The 15,492-nt window shown below is 31.0% G+C and overlaps 2 protein-coding genes across 2 annotated transcripts in view; both read right to left on the bottom strand.

Annotated features, from left to right (window-relative positions):
* Positions 1-15,492, bottom strand: part of LOC139490679 (glucose dehydrogenase [FAD, quinone]-like) — a 542,951-nt gene that overhangs the window by 124,119 nt on the left and 403,340 nt on the right. The window lies entirely within an intron of this gene.
* Positions 9,689-10,492, bottom strand: LOC139492646 (uncharacterized). Its single transcript, XM_071280799.1, has one exon. It carries the CDS (start codon positions 10,490-10,492, stop codon positions 9,689-9,691), a length of 804 nt encoding a protein of 267 aa, XP_071136900.1.

Below are 15,492 nucleotides of genomic sequence, written 5' to 3'. Positions count from 1 at the left end.
GATTATAACTGAACTATATGATGAAAATGGGCTCGCAACAACTGATCAAGATAAAATTCTAAATCTACAAGTGAAATATTACAAACAAATTTATGAGTCAACTAATCCTTGTGATAATGAAGTTAAAACATATATTAATGAAACAAAATTAACAAAAACGCTTAAAGATTCAGATAGTAATCAATGTGAAGGAGAAGTAACAGAAATTGAATGCACTGATGCAATTTTTAAAATAAAGCTTAATAAATCCACAGGTCTTGATGGGCTGACAGTGGAATTTTATAGGCAATTTTGGACGAGCCTAAAAAATATCGTTGTCAAAGAATTTAATTATAATTATGAAAAAAAAAGAACTTACAAACTCACAATAGAAAGGTGCAATTTCACTTATTTTTAAAAAGAATAATCCTCTTTCGTTAGATAATTATCGTCCCATTACTTTATTGAATATTGATACTTAACAATCAGCTTATGTGTTAGCTCAGAGACTTAAAAAAGTTCTACCTTCTATTATTAGTCTAGATCAAACAGGATATGTTAAAAATAGATATATTGGTTTTAACATCAGACAAATTCAAGATATAATAGATCATTCTGAAAAATTAAATATAGAAGGAGCAATCCTTTTCTTAGATTTTAGTAAAGCTTTTGACTCACTAGAATGGACTTTCATGACGGAAACACTGAAACGGTTTGGATTTAAATGTACCTTTATCAGATGGGTGGAAACTATGTATAACGACAATAAGGGATGTATCTTAAATAATGGGTGGGTCTCAGGTCCGTTCAAAATATATCGAGGAATACGACAAGGGTGTCCGATTTCAAAGTTACTTTTTGTTATTACAGTAGAATTAATGGCAATAAGACTTAGAAGTAATAAAGATTTTAAAGGTATAAAAATAACATTAGATGGAAAATCTTGAAAATTTGTCAATTAGCTTACGATACAACACTTTTTCTTCAGTCAAGGAAAGAAATAAGTTTAGCTCTCAGTATAATTGAAACACTTGGAAGTTTTTCAGGACTGAAGCTAAATAGAAATAAGACTTGCGAATACAGTTGGCAAAAAAAAACAAGGGGTGATCTCAAAACAATATATATATATAGAGAGAGAGCGAGAGAGCGAGAGAGCGAGAGAGAGAGAGAGAGAGAGAGAGAGAGATTTTCGACGACGACATACCTATGCGGTGAACATGGTCACAACAGATTCGAATTGCTGTATTGATTGCAGGGATGGGGTTGATTACTTAAAAATGTAATCGATTAAATTACAATTACTTTTCTAATAAAATGTAATCGAGTACATTACAATAACACCCTTTTTTATATGTAATCGATAACATTAGATTACTTTTCTTTAAAGTAATCATGATTACTTACGATTACATATTGTATATTGCAATATCAAAGAGTTTTTATAACTTTTTGTTCTCACAAAAAAGCTAACTTTGGTGATTTCTTTAAAAGCCTTAATTTATTCAAAAATTATTTAAAAAAAAGAATTAATAGACAAGTACAGAGTTACATGTGTCATTTGATAAAAATAGCTATAGACAAGTGTACATGTCCTTTCTCTATGTAAAAGATATACCTGTATTTTTTTCTACAAATTTTTAACCAACTGCCTAATTAACAAGCTGAACAAATAAGGAAAAAATAATTAAGTAAAGTTTTATTGTCTGTTGGGACATAATTGACACATCCATTAATGTTTTTACCAAACGTGACTTATTCCCAATTGTGACTGTTTTGCTGAGTGTGAATTCGCATTACTATAAGACGTGTTACGGTACTTGTCCATCCTAAATTCATGTATTTAGTTTAAATGTTTAATGTTATATTTGTAATTCTCATCGGATTTTGTCAAATGTGTTGACGTCTTTTCTATTATATTTATGTGTTATGGAAACAAAAATTAATCACCGCCGCCGTTAGATTTAATTTTGGTCAACATAATCTGTACGATAATTTACGTTTGAAGTTGGATTCATAACAAACTGAACATATATATATTATAGATAATTGCTATTAATAAGTATTGCAATATGCATTGTGTTTAAATGCAATATCAGTATTTAGTTCTATTTAATCTTTAATCAATCCTAATTCTAAGTCTTATTTTTGAGTGTAAATTGACATTGCGATAAGACGTGTCACGGTACTTGTCTATCCCAAATTCATGTATTTGGTTTTGATGTTATATTTGTTATTTTCGTGGGATTTTGTCTGATGCTTGGTCCGTTTCTGTGTGTGTTAGTTACATTGCAGTGTTGTGTCGTTGTTCTCCTCTTATATTTATGCGTTTCCGTCAGTTTTAGTTTGTTTCCCCGATTTTGTTTTTTGTCCATGAATTTATGAGTTTGAACAGCGGTATAGTACTGTTGCCTTTATCTAATTCTATCTTACTTTTGAGATATAGTTTTTCATTTGTTCAAATGTGACGTAATTTTTAATGCCTTTTCACCATCGTATGTGACGTAATTTTTAATGCCTTTTCACCATTGTATGTGACGTAATTTTTAATGCCCTTTCACCATGGTATGAGACGTCATTTTCATAATTTACTGCGTTGAGGCCTTGACTGAATCGGGTGTGTCTATTCTGTGTTGGTCATTCATTATGTATTCGTGTTTGTTTTATGTAATGAGTTAATACTTCAGTTTCATTATGCATATCTGTTATATTCATTTGATAAAATTTACTGTTTGCAATAGCATTAATTGTTCTAAATAATAAGGATGTTCTTATCCCAAGCATAAAAACTTAGCCGTATTTGACACAACCTTTTTCAACTTTTGATCTTCAGTGCTGTATAACTTTGTACATTTTTTCGCTTTCGATCTTTTATATCTGGACGTCACTGGTGAGTCTTGTGTGGACGAAGCGCGTTTTTGGCGTATTAAATTTTAAACCTGATGCTTTTTTTTATTCATTAATCATGTGTTTCTTTGTCTAATACGTTTTCCTATTTATTTGTATTATAGTCCTGTAATATTATGTTGTCATTTCTATGTTATATTTAACATTGCCATTAAAGTGCGAGGTTTGGCATGCCACGAAACCAGGTTCAACCCACCATTTTTTCCTTTAAAAATGTCCTGTACCAAGTCAGGAATATGGCCATTGTTATATTATAGTTCGTTTCTGTGTGTGTTACAATTTAACGTTGCGTCGTTTGTTTTCTAATATTTTTGAGACGTGTCACGGTACTTGTCTATCCCAAATTCATGTATTTGGTTTTGATGTTATATTTGTTATTCTCGTGGGATTTTGTCTGATGCTTGGTCCGTTTCTGTGTGTGTTAGTTACATTGTAGTGTTGTGTTGTTGTTCTCCTCTTATACTTATGCGTTTCCCTCAGTTTTAGTTTGTTACCCCGATTTTGTTTTTTGTCCATGGATTTATGAGTTTGAACAGCGGTATACTACTTTTGGGTCCGTGTAACACTTATCAATTCAAAGTTTTAAAAAGTTTTGAAATTTTGGAATTTTGGAATTTTGATCAAAGTTTTAAAATATCAAAATTTCAAATTGTGTAAAAGTTTTGAAATTTTGAAATTTTAACCAAATTATTAAAATATTAAAATTCTAAATATCGTTTATAAATTTGATAGTTTAGGAATTTGGTCAAAATTTTAAAATACTAAACCTTACGTGCAATTTTGATTATTTAACTTTTTGAAAGTTTGATTTTTTAAATTTTTGATTAAAATATCAAAATAGAAAAGGGGCAAAAAGAGGGGTACGTGTAAAAGTGAAACGAACTAAAATCTGAACGAAACGAAACAATATGAATTGAAAACATATTGATACTTAAAAGTTAATGTACGAAATAAAACCACAGACAGACAGTTGTAAGCGGTGAAAACTTTGATGATAAAATAAATATTTCTCAAAAGAAGAGAATTCATTTCAAAACAAGACGTACGGCTCTGATATTGGCCATTTTTCTTGCTGATTTTAGTAGCACCCATATTTTAGGAGAAACAGGAGTAACAGTAAAAACTGAACAACTCGCAGTAGATCAAATAGTATGGTTAGGTTGAGCATGTAAATATATTTTCTACTGAACTGTAAGCAATAAAAAGTCTCAATACACGATGTATTATCTCTTTTGATTTCAATTTTTTTCTGTTTTGCTCTGCGACTTCTTACTTTCTGCAATCATGTTGGCTAAAGAATATTTCATTCCATGTACATTATGAACGATCATTTTTAACGTTTAAATCTGTTCTTTGTAAGTTGTTGGCCCTAAATATTCAGCTTTGAGCGTTCCCTATGAAGTCGATCCAGAAAAGCGCTTCGGTCGTAACTTTTAACGTTATATTTTCATTTTTATCGATTGTATGACGATCATAATTATATTGCCTTGTATCAATGATTTTAATTAATATTTTTTTGGTACGGTAGGAATACTGAATGCATGGTGTCCCAATTAAGGTTGTACTAGTCAACAATGTGGGAGGTTTTTGATATATATATATATATCTTATTGACGCTGAAATAAGGAGTACTAAGATCAAATATTAAATTTAGTAGATTGGAGCCAAGATACTGTTACAAGGTATCTACATAAACTCATTATACATGGATACCAGGATATAAATTTTGTCGGTTTTTGCACCAGACGCGCGTTTCGTCTACAAAAGACTTATCAGTGACGCTCGAATCAAATTAAATTAAAAAGGCAAATAAAGTCAAATAAAAATAAAAAGGCCAAAAAAAGTAAACGTTTATATCCAACTTATGGCTCTGGTTTTGTAAAAATTGAAACCATTCATATCATATATAAATGCATAACATTATTTTCAGCATTCATATTTATGTAATAGTTGCCGTTGTACTACATCTATCCATTTGTAGGTGTCGGCATTTTAAAAATTGAAAATTCTTTTCAAAAGTTTATTTAAGCGATCAATGGTAATCTTTTGGGGAATTCAGTATATAGATAGTCAGTTTTTTTACTTTGATACTTCCACGAGGGGATTCGATAATGGGACATTAAAATATTCTGATCCCTAATTTGATGAAAAAATAATATTCTGTGCAAGCAGAGGACATTTTGAACCAGATTATTTGATTATAGCGAAGAAAAACTTTTAAAAAAAATGTTAGCGCTTCGACAAAACAACCACACCCCACTTTTTGAATCAACTTATTTGATTTCGGTTTCAATAGCTTTAACTATTTATTTTTTTTGATAGATGCACAACCTTAAAATTTCAGGATACTGTTATCCCATGTGATGTCTAATATGTTTTAAGAAAAGAAAAAAAAACTTCTTCTTTTCATTATTTATTTTGTAATAAAAAATGAGCTGATATATTTCGTGCTATTTATTTATAACTAAGAATGATTGTTATCGGAGCCGTGTTAACATCAGTGTTTACAGGTACCCCTCTTTTCGCCCCTTTTCTATTTTGATATTTTAATCAAAAATTTAAAAAATCAAACTTTCAAAAAGTGAAATTATCAAAATTGCACGTAAGGTTTAATATTTTAGAATTTTGATCAAATTCCTAAACTATCAAATTTATAAACGATATTTAGAATTTTAATATTTTAATAATTTGGTTAAAATTTCAAAATTTCAAAATTTTTAAACAATTTAAAATTTTGATATTTTAAAACTTTGATCAAAATTCCAAAAATCTAAAATTTCAAAACTGTTTAAAACTTTGAATTGATAAGTGTTACACGGACCCTTTTGCCTTTATTAATCACTACTTCCATTTTTTGACAAACAATAGGGGAGCTTGGGTATTAAAATTTTATTGTCTTAATAACAATATCAATAAAAGAGGGACGAAAGATACCAAAGGGACAGTCAAACTCATAAATCTAAAACAAACTGACAACTCCATGGCTAAAAATGAAAAAGACAAACAGAAAAACAATAGTACACACGACACAACATAGAAAACTAAAGAATAAACAACACGAACCCCACCAAAAACTAGGGGTGATCTCAGGTGCTCCGGAAGGGTAAGGTTAGAAATGGTTGATTGTCATTATTTGTTTGAAAATTTTTAATTCTTGATCTAATTAATAATTGATAGAATTATTGTCAGGTGAAAACACAAAACAACTTTGTAACTTAGGAAAGTATATACATTTCTCAACAGTTTATTGTAATAAAAGATAGTTTGTATTGATGACACTTCTGACGTCACCTATTGTTTACTATGCATATTGTTTGTAATATTATGCCATATGTTTACACTGTACATGTACTTGTTTATACTGATGATTGTCAATAAATGAAATCTGGTTTTAACTTCCATTTTGAATTAAGTGGGCTCATATATTTACGTCGACAATCAAAGTCAAATTGGAACTAAATGTTTTCTGCTTTTTAATGTCAATGTAGTTATATTAAAGTATTGGGTAAACTTATATGAAATTGGAGTTAATATCAGAATTTTCAATCAAAGAAAAAAAATGCTTTCAAGGCATATTCATGTATCATAAGATCTCAATCTCACAATGAAATATTGGAGAGGCAATTTCCTTTAGTAAAATGTTAACAAAATAAAACACTAGGTTATATAATTTTTTTATATAGATGATACAATTTATAACATGACACAAGGTCCCATCATTGTGAATACTAGTTTCATGATTTTTCATCCAAGCTTTACATTTTCTTATTTTCATCTTGTCTATCAAAAACTATTTTCATATATATACAAGATTTGTAATCAGCAAGTAATCATATGAATATAATCTTAAAGTAATCTAAAAGCAATCATGATTACACCTGTTTTTTGCAATGTAATCGATTACATTATGATTACTTGTAATCAGAAATGGCATGATTACTGATTACACATGATTACACTGCAAAATGTAATCGTTTACAGCTGATTACGATTACTGATTACAATTACCCCATGCCTGATTGATTGTCACAAAAAAATCCCCGTAACTTAGTTTAAGTTTTTAAATTTCTGATGGCATGATCATGCCTTACTCTATAATGCGTAATAAGTCTATATAATTTTGTACACCTATTCTACTTATTCTGGGGGTTGCAAACACTCCGTTGTTTTGTATACAGTTAAATGTCTGCTTTGCTTAGGTATAGTTTTTCGACCACCAAAAATATCAAGGAACTATATGCTCTCCCCGAGAAACAGGATACATGTACTTCTCTTTATGTTATGTTTCCAAAACTGTGTCTTTCTTATTTTAATATAGAAAATTTTGTTCAGAGTGTAAAAATGGTACACTTGAAAATCCGGTAAACAAGTAACACAATAGAAATCCACCTTAGCGCCATGCACTTAGATACATTTGTACCAAATACTTTGCTGTTAAGATTACACCTTTTTTCAATAACTGCTCGCTATGTTCAGGAAGAGAATTATATACACCGTGAAAAAAACGTCAATGCACAAACGATTCATGAGATATCTATAAAATAAATGCACTAAAACAAACAACACAGGATCTTGTAGTTCTTTTTTCTGCTTCGCTGAAACCGAAAGTCGTTTTATTAAGCACACAACCCATTCCGTTCGTTCATGTCTTAAAAATATTTTGGGTAGGAAAGTTGTCTCGCCTATTTTTAAGGGAATCATTCAATATTTCGTTTTAATTTATAATAACGAGTTCCAGCGTGTAAGTATTTCCTACATCGACAGTGAAGCCACCAGGCATTGGGCGAATTACATTGCAATGTATAATGCATACTATTATAATAACATTGCAATGTAATGCATACTATTACAATAACATTGTCAAATCATGCACTAAATAACAATTACATGCATTTATCGAAGTAATGCCTTATATAACAATTACTTTTGTAAAGTAATCCATTTCTTTGTTTTCTCTAGTAGAAATTATAGAAATACTTTTTTTTTATTTAATGTTAGCTTTTATCAATATACATTTGTTTCTTTTAAATTTCAATCAATATCTAATGAGAATGTTGATCTTAAATTATAGACAAAACAAGACAATATTTTATTTAAGTCTCACCTCTTCATTATATAAAACATACAAACAGTTGATAAAACAACATCATAAAACATACAAGAGCCACTCTAAAAAGAGTTATGAGAGACTATCTAAAATGTATATACAGTATTTACACTACAACTAGCTATATAAAATACATTTTCTTTTCAATAACATGTCATTACAGATTTTGGCAGTATAAAAGTACATATTTTCATCTGTGAATAAAAATAAAAATTTATCGTCATTAGACATGTTAGACAATTGCATAAAATTTACACTAAATAGAGATAATTGATAAAACAAATAACAACGATAATCTTCATACACAGGACAATTCATTAATACATGTTTTTCATCTTCAATTAAAAGATTTTCATTACAAATACTGCTATAACAAATTCTATTTTCAACTAAAATACCTTCATACCTTCCAGTCTCAATTTTCAAAGGAGCAGTACCACTTCTAAATTTGGCACAGGCACTCCTATATCTACCAGGTATAATTTTTAATGAATATTGTTTTTCACCAAATTCATTTTTGAACAGTCTGTAAGTACGTAGTTTACTACACTCGTTTGACATTAAATCAATATACCACTGCTCTTTAAATCTATTGTAACAGATATTCTCAATATTTTTTTATAACATGTTTATCAATAATCAAATTTGTATTACAAAAATGTTCCATATCAAGTTCTTTAAACTTTGTTTGTACTCTGAAATTCCAATTTGTCAGTCTATTATTGCATATATTATTTGCCCATATAAAACATTTTTGTTTATTCTATCATCACACATTTTCGTAAATCTACTATAAGTTCTAAAAATACATGTCCATTGTTTTACAATACATGGCATCCAGCCCATATCACCATATGGGGCTAAATTAGGTGTGTACTTTCCAACACCCATAAAAAACGCATTGCCCTATTTTTTTTACAGCATTTATACAAGAGTATTCTTTACTTACCAAATCGCAGCACCATATTCAATTACAGACATAACAAGAGTGTCAAAAAGTTTAGTAAAAGTAGAATATTCAAAACCTCCATTTTCTTTGCATTTAGCAATTAGTAAACCTGATGATCTGCTGGCTGATTTTGCTACAATTTTCGCCATCTCGTTATAATCCAAAAACTCATTTAATAATAAACCAAGATACATATATTTGGATACAATATCTCACTGGTTTCCGTTCAACATAAATTCAAAATTTGTTTGTGTTACAGATTGTGTTCTAAAATGAACAATTTTGACTTGTCCATATTTACAATTAAGTCATTTACATTACACCATATACTTAAAACATCTTATATTCTTTGAAGGTCATTTTCATTTTCAGCTAATAATACTACATCATCTGCATATAACAATATACAAATCTTTTCACCATTTACATTTATACCAATATCTAAGCTGTTGATGTCATCAACTAAGTTATTTATGAAAATATTAAATAATAAAGGTGATAATATGCAATTCTTGTTTTAGGCCAGAATTTACTCCAAACCAATCAGTCAAACTGCCATTTATCTTGACACAAGATTGAACATTATAATATAAAGAATGTAAAGCATTTAACGTTTTGGTACTTAAACCTAAGGATTCTAATTTACTAAACAACAAATTACGATTAACCCAGTCATATGCTTCTTTTAAATCTACAAATGCACAGAATGTTGAAAGTTTACAAAGTTTTCTTGTTTCAATGATTGTTGTTCAAGTTGATAGATGGTCTATGGTACTGTGACTCTTTCTGAAACCATTCTGTTCGTCGTTGATTACTTCAAGATCGGTAAGTTTTCCGGTCAGACGAGCATTTAGGACGCCACAGTATAGATTATACGCCACTGGTGCTAGACTTATTCCTCTAAAGGACATCGGATCTCTGGGATCTGCCGTGGATGACTTGGGGATCGGTGTAATGATACATTTATTCCACATAGCTGGCACTTTACCGGAATTATAACATATATTGAAAACACGGATAAGCGCATTCACTGCTGTAGGATTTTTATATAATTCAACTGGAATATCATCAACGCCAAGCGATTTGCCACATTTGGATATTTTCACTACATTATACACTTCGCTACTGGTAATTTCACCATCTAAAATTTCATCACAAATCATATCACTATTACAATTTTCTATTTCATTACTTATACTAGTATCGCTATTTTTATTCAAAATTTCTTCAAAATCACATTTCCATTTATTTATAACTATATCTTTATCATCACATATTGATCCATCATTTAATTTTATCTCCATTGGAATAGTATTTTGACGCTCGCTCCCTACTCTGATCCTGCCAATTTTCCGCCAAAATTCTTTCGGGTTTCCTTGCGAATTAACTAATTCCTCTTGCATTGAATGCCAATATTGACGTTTTGATCTTTGGACACCTCGATCAAATAGTTTTCGTTTTTGGACAAAGATATGACGCAGTTCCCTTTTTTTGTTACTAAGACGACATTTATTCCAGTTTTTCTCCGATTTACAAACATCATTCCACAACATAGTAAGCTCGGAATTCCACCACGGTTTTTTTTACATTTTCTAGCTTTGTTGTTAAACGCATTACTAATTCGAATTTCTTTACTTGATTACTTTTCGGACATTTCTGTTTTCAGTACCGATACAAAATTATCATACATTTTATCGATATTTTGTTGTGAAGCTTCAGATTGTTCAAACTGCAATATCACACGATTAATTTCTGTTACAATAGAATCACCGATAAGCCAATTTTCCGGTAAACTTTTAGTATCATATTTAATTTTGGTAACAGTTTTATTTTTGTCTTTATTTTTACGAACTTGGTCTTCAATTGGAAAATATAGGCACATATTCCATGTCAATACTTAATGGTCAGGTACTATTTTACGAAGGTCATATCTACCGGGTTCGCCAAGACTTTGAATGATAGTAGTAGCTCTTGTTACGCTAAAAGAGTTAAATGAATCCAACATTTCATATGGTAAAATACAGTAGTCCACTACACTGGAACCGCGTGTTTATACAAAGGTAAATTCGTTAGTTAAAGTTTTCCGACCATTAAGTATGCAACAATTAACATCAATTAGAAAATCACAAAAAATGTTCCCATATCCGTTTGTCTGAAAATCGACTATATCGCGCTCTGGTAAGCAATCTATTCCTTTGATTGAATCCGAGAAATCAGAACAACGACTGTTAAAATCACCACACAGATAGAACAGATTACCTTGTGGGATTGTGTATATATGTGTCATTAATGTTTCCATAAACTCGTGTACATTGACTGCTCTAGTTGAGTTTTCTGGTGGCAGGTAGACGACGCAAACGTAAAACATATTGGCATTACAACGTTTATCTTTAAACTGTACCCATATTATATCATCAGTGTTATCATCAACGATTTCGATGTTAAATTGTTCATCAAAGTCATTACGGACCAAAAGTCCTACACCAACCAGATCCGTTCTTCGCTCGAATATGTATATTCCGTCAGTTATGGCCGTACCAGCAGTAACCATCCACGTTTACAGAATTAGATCCCATATATAATAAACAAAGAGCTTAATAACTAAGTGTCAAAATGGTGAAAGGATTGATTGTCAAACAAACTAATTAGCGTTTGTTTTATGACAATGTTCAATGATCTGTTATGCAGATTATAATAAGGTTGAATATTGTATTCTTTAAGAAATTATTATCTGTATTGATTTAGATAAGGAAATTACTATTGATAGGTTCATAAAGTTGTAATGAATGCAAAAAATTGTAAAAGTGCAGGAATTGACCTTATTCAAGCCGAGTTTTGTAAAAATATCTCTATTATTTCTATTTTACATAAATTATTTAACTAAATATGTTTCAGTTCTGGTAATGAAACAAATATGTGGAATAAGGGAATTATAACCCCAATACCAAAATGTTCTACATCAGATCCTAGAGACCCCTTATCTTATAGGGGCATAACTCTAGCCCCATTCACATACAAGATGTATTGTAGTATTTTAAATGGAAGATTGGTCAAATGGTTAGATGAACGGGAAATAATTAACGACGAGCAAAACGGTTTTATGAAAGGCAAACGTACAATTGATCATGTAAGCACTATAACAGCAATAATAGAAACCAGGAAAAAGTGTAAATTATCAACATATGTAGCTTTTATAGACTTTAAGAAAGCATATGACTCAATTAATAGAGTTTTTTTGTTGAACAAACTGGAAAATTTAGGTATAAGTTCAAAGTTTATGTATTCTTTAAAAGCTTTATACTCTAATGTAGAATGTAGTGTACGTATAAATGGTAATATGACTGCATGGTTTAATGTTGATTCTGAATTGAAACAAGGTTGTGTTTTATCATCTATAATGTTTGATATATATATAATAAGTTTTATTATAATAAAAACATTTTTGGCAGTAAATTTTTATACACTAAATTTTAGCTTTATGGGCTACTGTTTCAACTTGTGTAGGTTTTATTTCTTATCAATGGTGTAATAAGAAACCGAAAATTTCCATGGTCTTTGTCTAGGAATTATGCAAGTTTTCGATTACAGGCAGTCAAGGTCAGCATGGTCATGGCATGATCAGGGTCAATACTAATTATCATTGGCCACAAATATTTCAATTGACCAATGAGGTTAAAGTGCATGCTAACTTTCAACAAGCGTCAAGTTGCGCCCGCATTATCGCAATTGCACTGAATGCTACTAGACGCTATTTTTGATTTGCCAGAAAAGTAAAGATTTTCAATTTCAAGTTTGTTCCTGAAAGAGGCTTTATTCAATTTTGGACAGAAGATAACTGACGATTAGGTACAGAAAAGACGTCATTAGGATTACACAGAACTTGTTCAGAAGGTAAAAGCCATCTAAAATATTCTTTTATTCAAAATATTCGTATTATTTTTATATTGTAAATTCTAGATTTGTTTATTATGATTCATCGAGTTTTAATATTTGGTCATTCATTTGTACATAGATTAGAATCATTTTTGTACGAGAATCGTGCAGAAGGGCTATACAATTTAGGATTCGATGGTACCGAAATTCAGGTTCAATTTGCCGGTTTCGGTGGTAGTACATTGCGTCCGGGTCGTAAATGCATTCAGAAACCAGAATTTATGCAAGTGTTTGACACTTTTAAACCAGATTCTGTATTTATTCAAATTGGCGGTAATGACTTGACAAGCGAGAAGAATCCTGAGAAATTGGCTCGAGACATCGCGTCATTCTGTGATTACATAATCACAGTGTATGGTGTTGGTCACGTGATCGTTGGGCAATTACTGCCGAGGTATTCCGAAAGGTCGGGTCCCGATTATAACAACAAAGTAAACAAAGTGAATCAGGTACTGTTTTCATCTTTGAAATCACGTACAAATATTACTTTTTGGAAACATCGGGGCCTGTGGAAAAACACGAAAGCTTTGTTGTCAGATAAAGTTCATTTAAATGGTGAAGGTATGCACATCTATGCTAAAAGTATTCGTGCAGCTGTCGGTAGTGCAAATCGTATGAAATAATTTTAATTAATAAAATCAAACTGAAAAAGAGAGATCTAACGGGACGTTTACATAGTTTACTTATAATAAATGAAAAGCTTATTTATAGTATGCTATTATCTGTACATGTACATCATTGTTTTGTTATTCATGAAAACTTATGCATCAGTCATTAATGATACTTTAATTATTATATATATACAAATTTTTGCAGACAATCCACTGCTCTTGTTAAATTTATTCAATTAGTGTGGCACACAAATGTATCATTATACGCATGGTTTTATTGCCATCATTATGGCTATGGTTATCATATATGTCAGTGCAATTTTGTAAAATGGTATCAATTTGCACTGGTTATATGGTTATATTTTGTATCATTATACATACATATGGTTAACCATCATTATGGTTATGGTTCTGATATTCATAGTGCATTTTTGTATTTACGTATCAGATTACACTGGTTTTATTTACATATTTTTTTTTTTTTTTACATGTACCATACTTTACATGGTTATTATCATGTATGGTTACAATGTAGTTGACATATAATATTGCATTTTTGTGTGCCACATTGTTCGTTGCGTGAACTTTTTGTATGAACAATTAACAATGAATAGCATTATATAAGTGATATACATGTATGCATATTTGTCTGATGTTATATTATGGTCAAAACACATTATCAGGTATTCAAGAATTATTTTTGTTTACTTTAAAGATGCCTAAACAAAGAGCTAGATCCAAAAGAAGAGCTGCTCCTTCCGACCTTACAGACCGGGACCTTGTCATAGATCCCGTAGTTCTGCCAGCTGTGGAAACAACTACAAGTAATACACCAAGAGGGCGGAAACGTGTTCGAAACATTGGTCCAACTCCATCAACAGCTCCTGTGATGAACATTGCTAGTACAACAGCACAGCCAACAGCAGATGAAATAGCTGCAGCAATGATCACACAGTTGAAAGGAGCTGGTTTACACCTAACAGACAGCAGTGGAGTCAGACTATCAGATGACAGATTGTCAAGTGTGTGTGGTATGCGCTCTGGTGCAACACAGGAAGCAGTTTCCGGCGCTGATAACCAAACAGAGAGTCAGCATACATTGCCGTCGTCATCATCAAACACCGTTCATTATTCATTGGTACCACCTGTGACGTCAGACCTATCGGTGGCTGGATACTTCACAGCCAGTAGCCCAACAACACAAGAAGACCAAACATTAGGTATTGACAATTCGTCTATAGGGCAGACAGCAAGTTATTTAATTAGAAATACTTTACCCTTGGGTTTTAATGTCAGTGAAAAAATTAGGAAAGACATAATGTCCGATAGTTACGTGGATTTTGTTACTCTTTCTCCAAATTTTAATGAAGATGAGGATGATGATGTTCTTTTCAAATCGAAAGCTGTAAAAATTTCTACATACGCAAAACCAAAACAGTTGTTTTCAATTCATCAGTGGACTGAAGCTTTTGATATTTATATGTCTATTTATTATGTGAACCATCCAGAACATATTTTAAGTCTTATTAAATATGCATATAATGTTAGAGCCATGTCAAAGCAATTTGGGTTTAATATGGCAAAATCTTATGATGAAACGTTTAGAAAGGTACGCAGAGTGATGAAATTTGATTGGGCAGTTGTAAATAATGATCTTTGGCGCACTGCCTTTTATGACCATTTCAATCGTTCAAATACTAATACCGGTAACAATGCATCAAATAATAAACATGTTAAACAAAGTGGAGGTCCTCCCTTTCAACGGCGGGTTCAGCAACAAAGCAGTCAATTCCCACCTGGTTTCTGCTGGACCTACTGTAGAACAGGTGGCTGCTCCAGTGACAACTGCAAACATAAGCACCAATGTGTGCAATGTGATAAAAAACATGCCACAGTCTCATGTAAAGAGTGGCTTACAACCCACAAGTCTACCAACACCAATAAAAGTAAATAAATTGAAAATTTTTCTCAAAGGCTATGACAAAGCAATGAAATTAAATTTAATACAG

This window comes from Mytilus edulis, chromosome 10 (genome assembly GCF_963676685.1).
Source record: "Mytilus edulis chromosome 10, xbMytEdul2.2, whole genome shotgun sequence".
NCBI lineage: Eukaryota > Metazoa > Mollusca > Bivalvia > Mytilida > Mytilidae > Mytilus > Mytilus edulis.
Note: the sequence above shows the minus strand (reverse complement) of the source record. Positions and strands in the feature narration are given on the sequence as shown.

Coding starts and splice junctions, on each gene's coding strand:
- LOC139492646 (XM_071280799.1), bottom strand. CDS start 10,492: ATGTTGTGGAATGATGTTTGTAAATCGGAGAAAAACTGGAATAAATGT.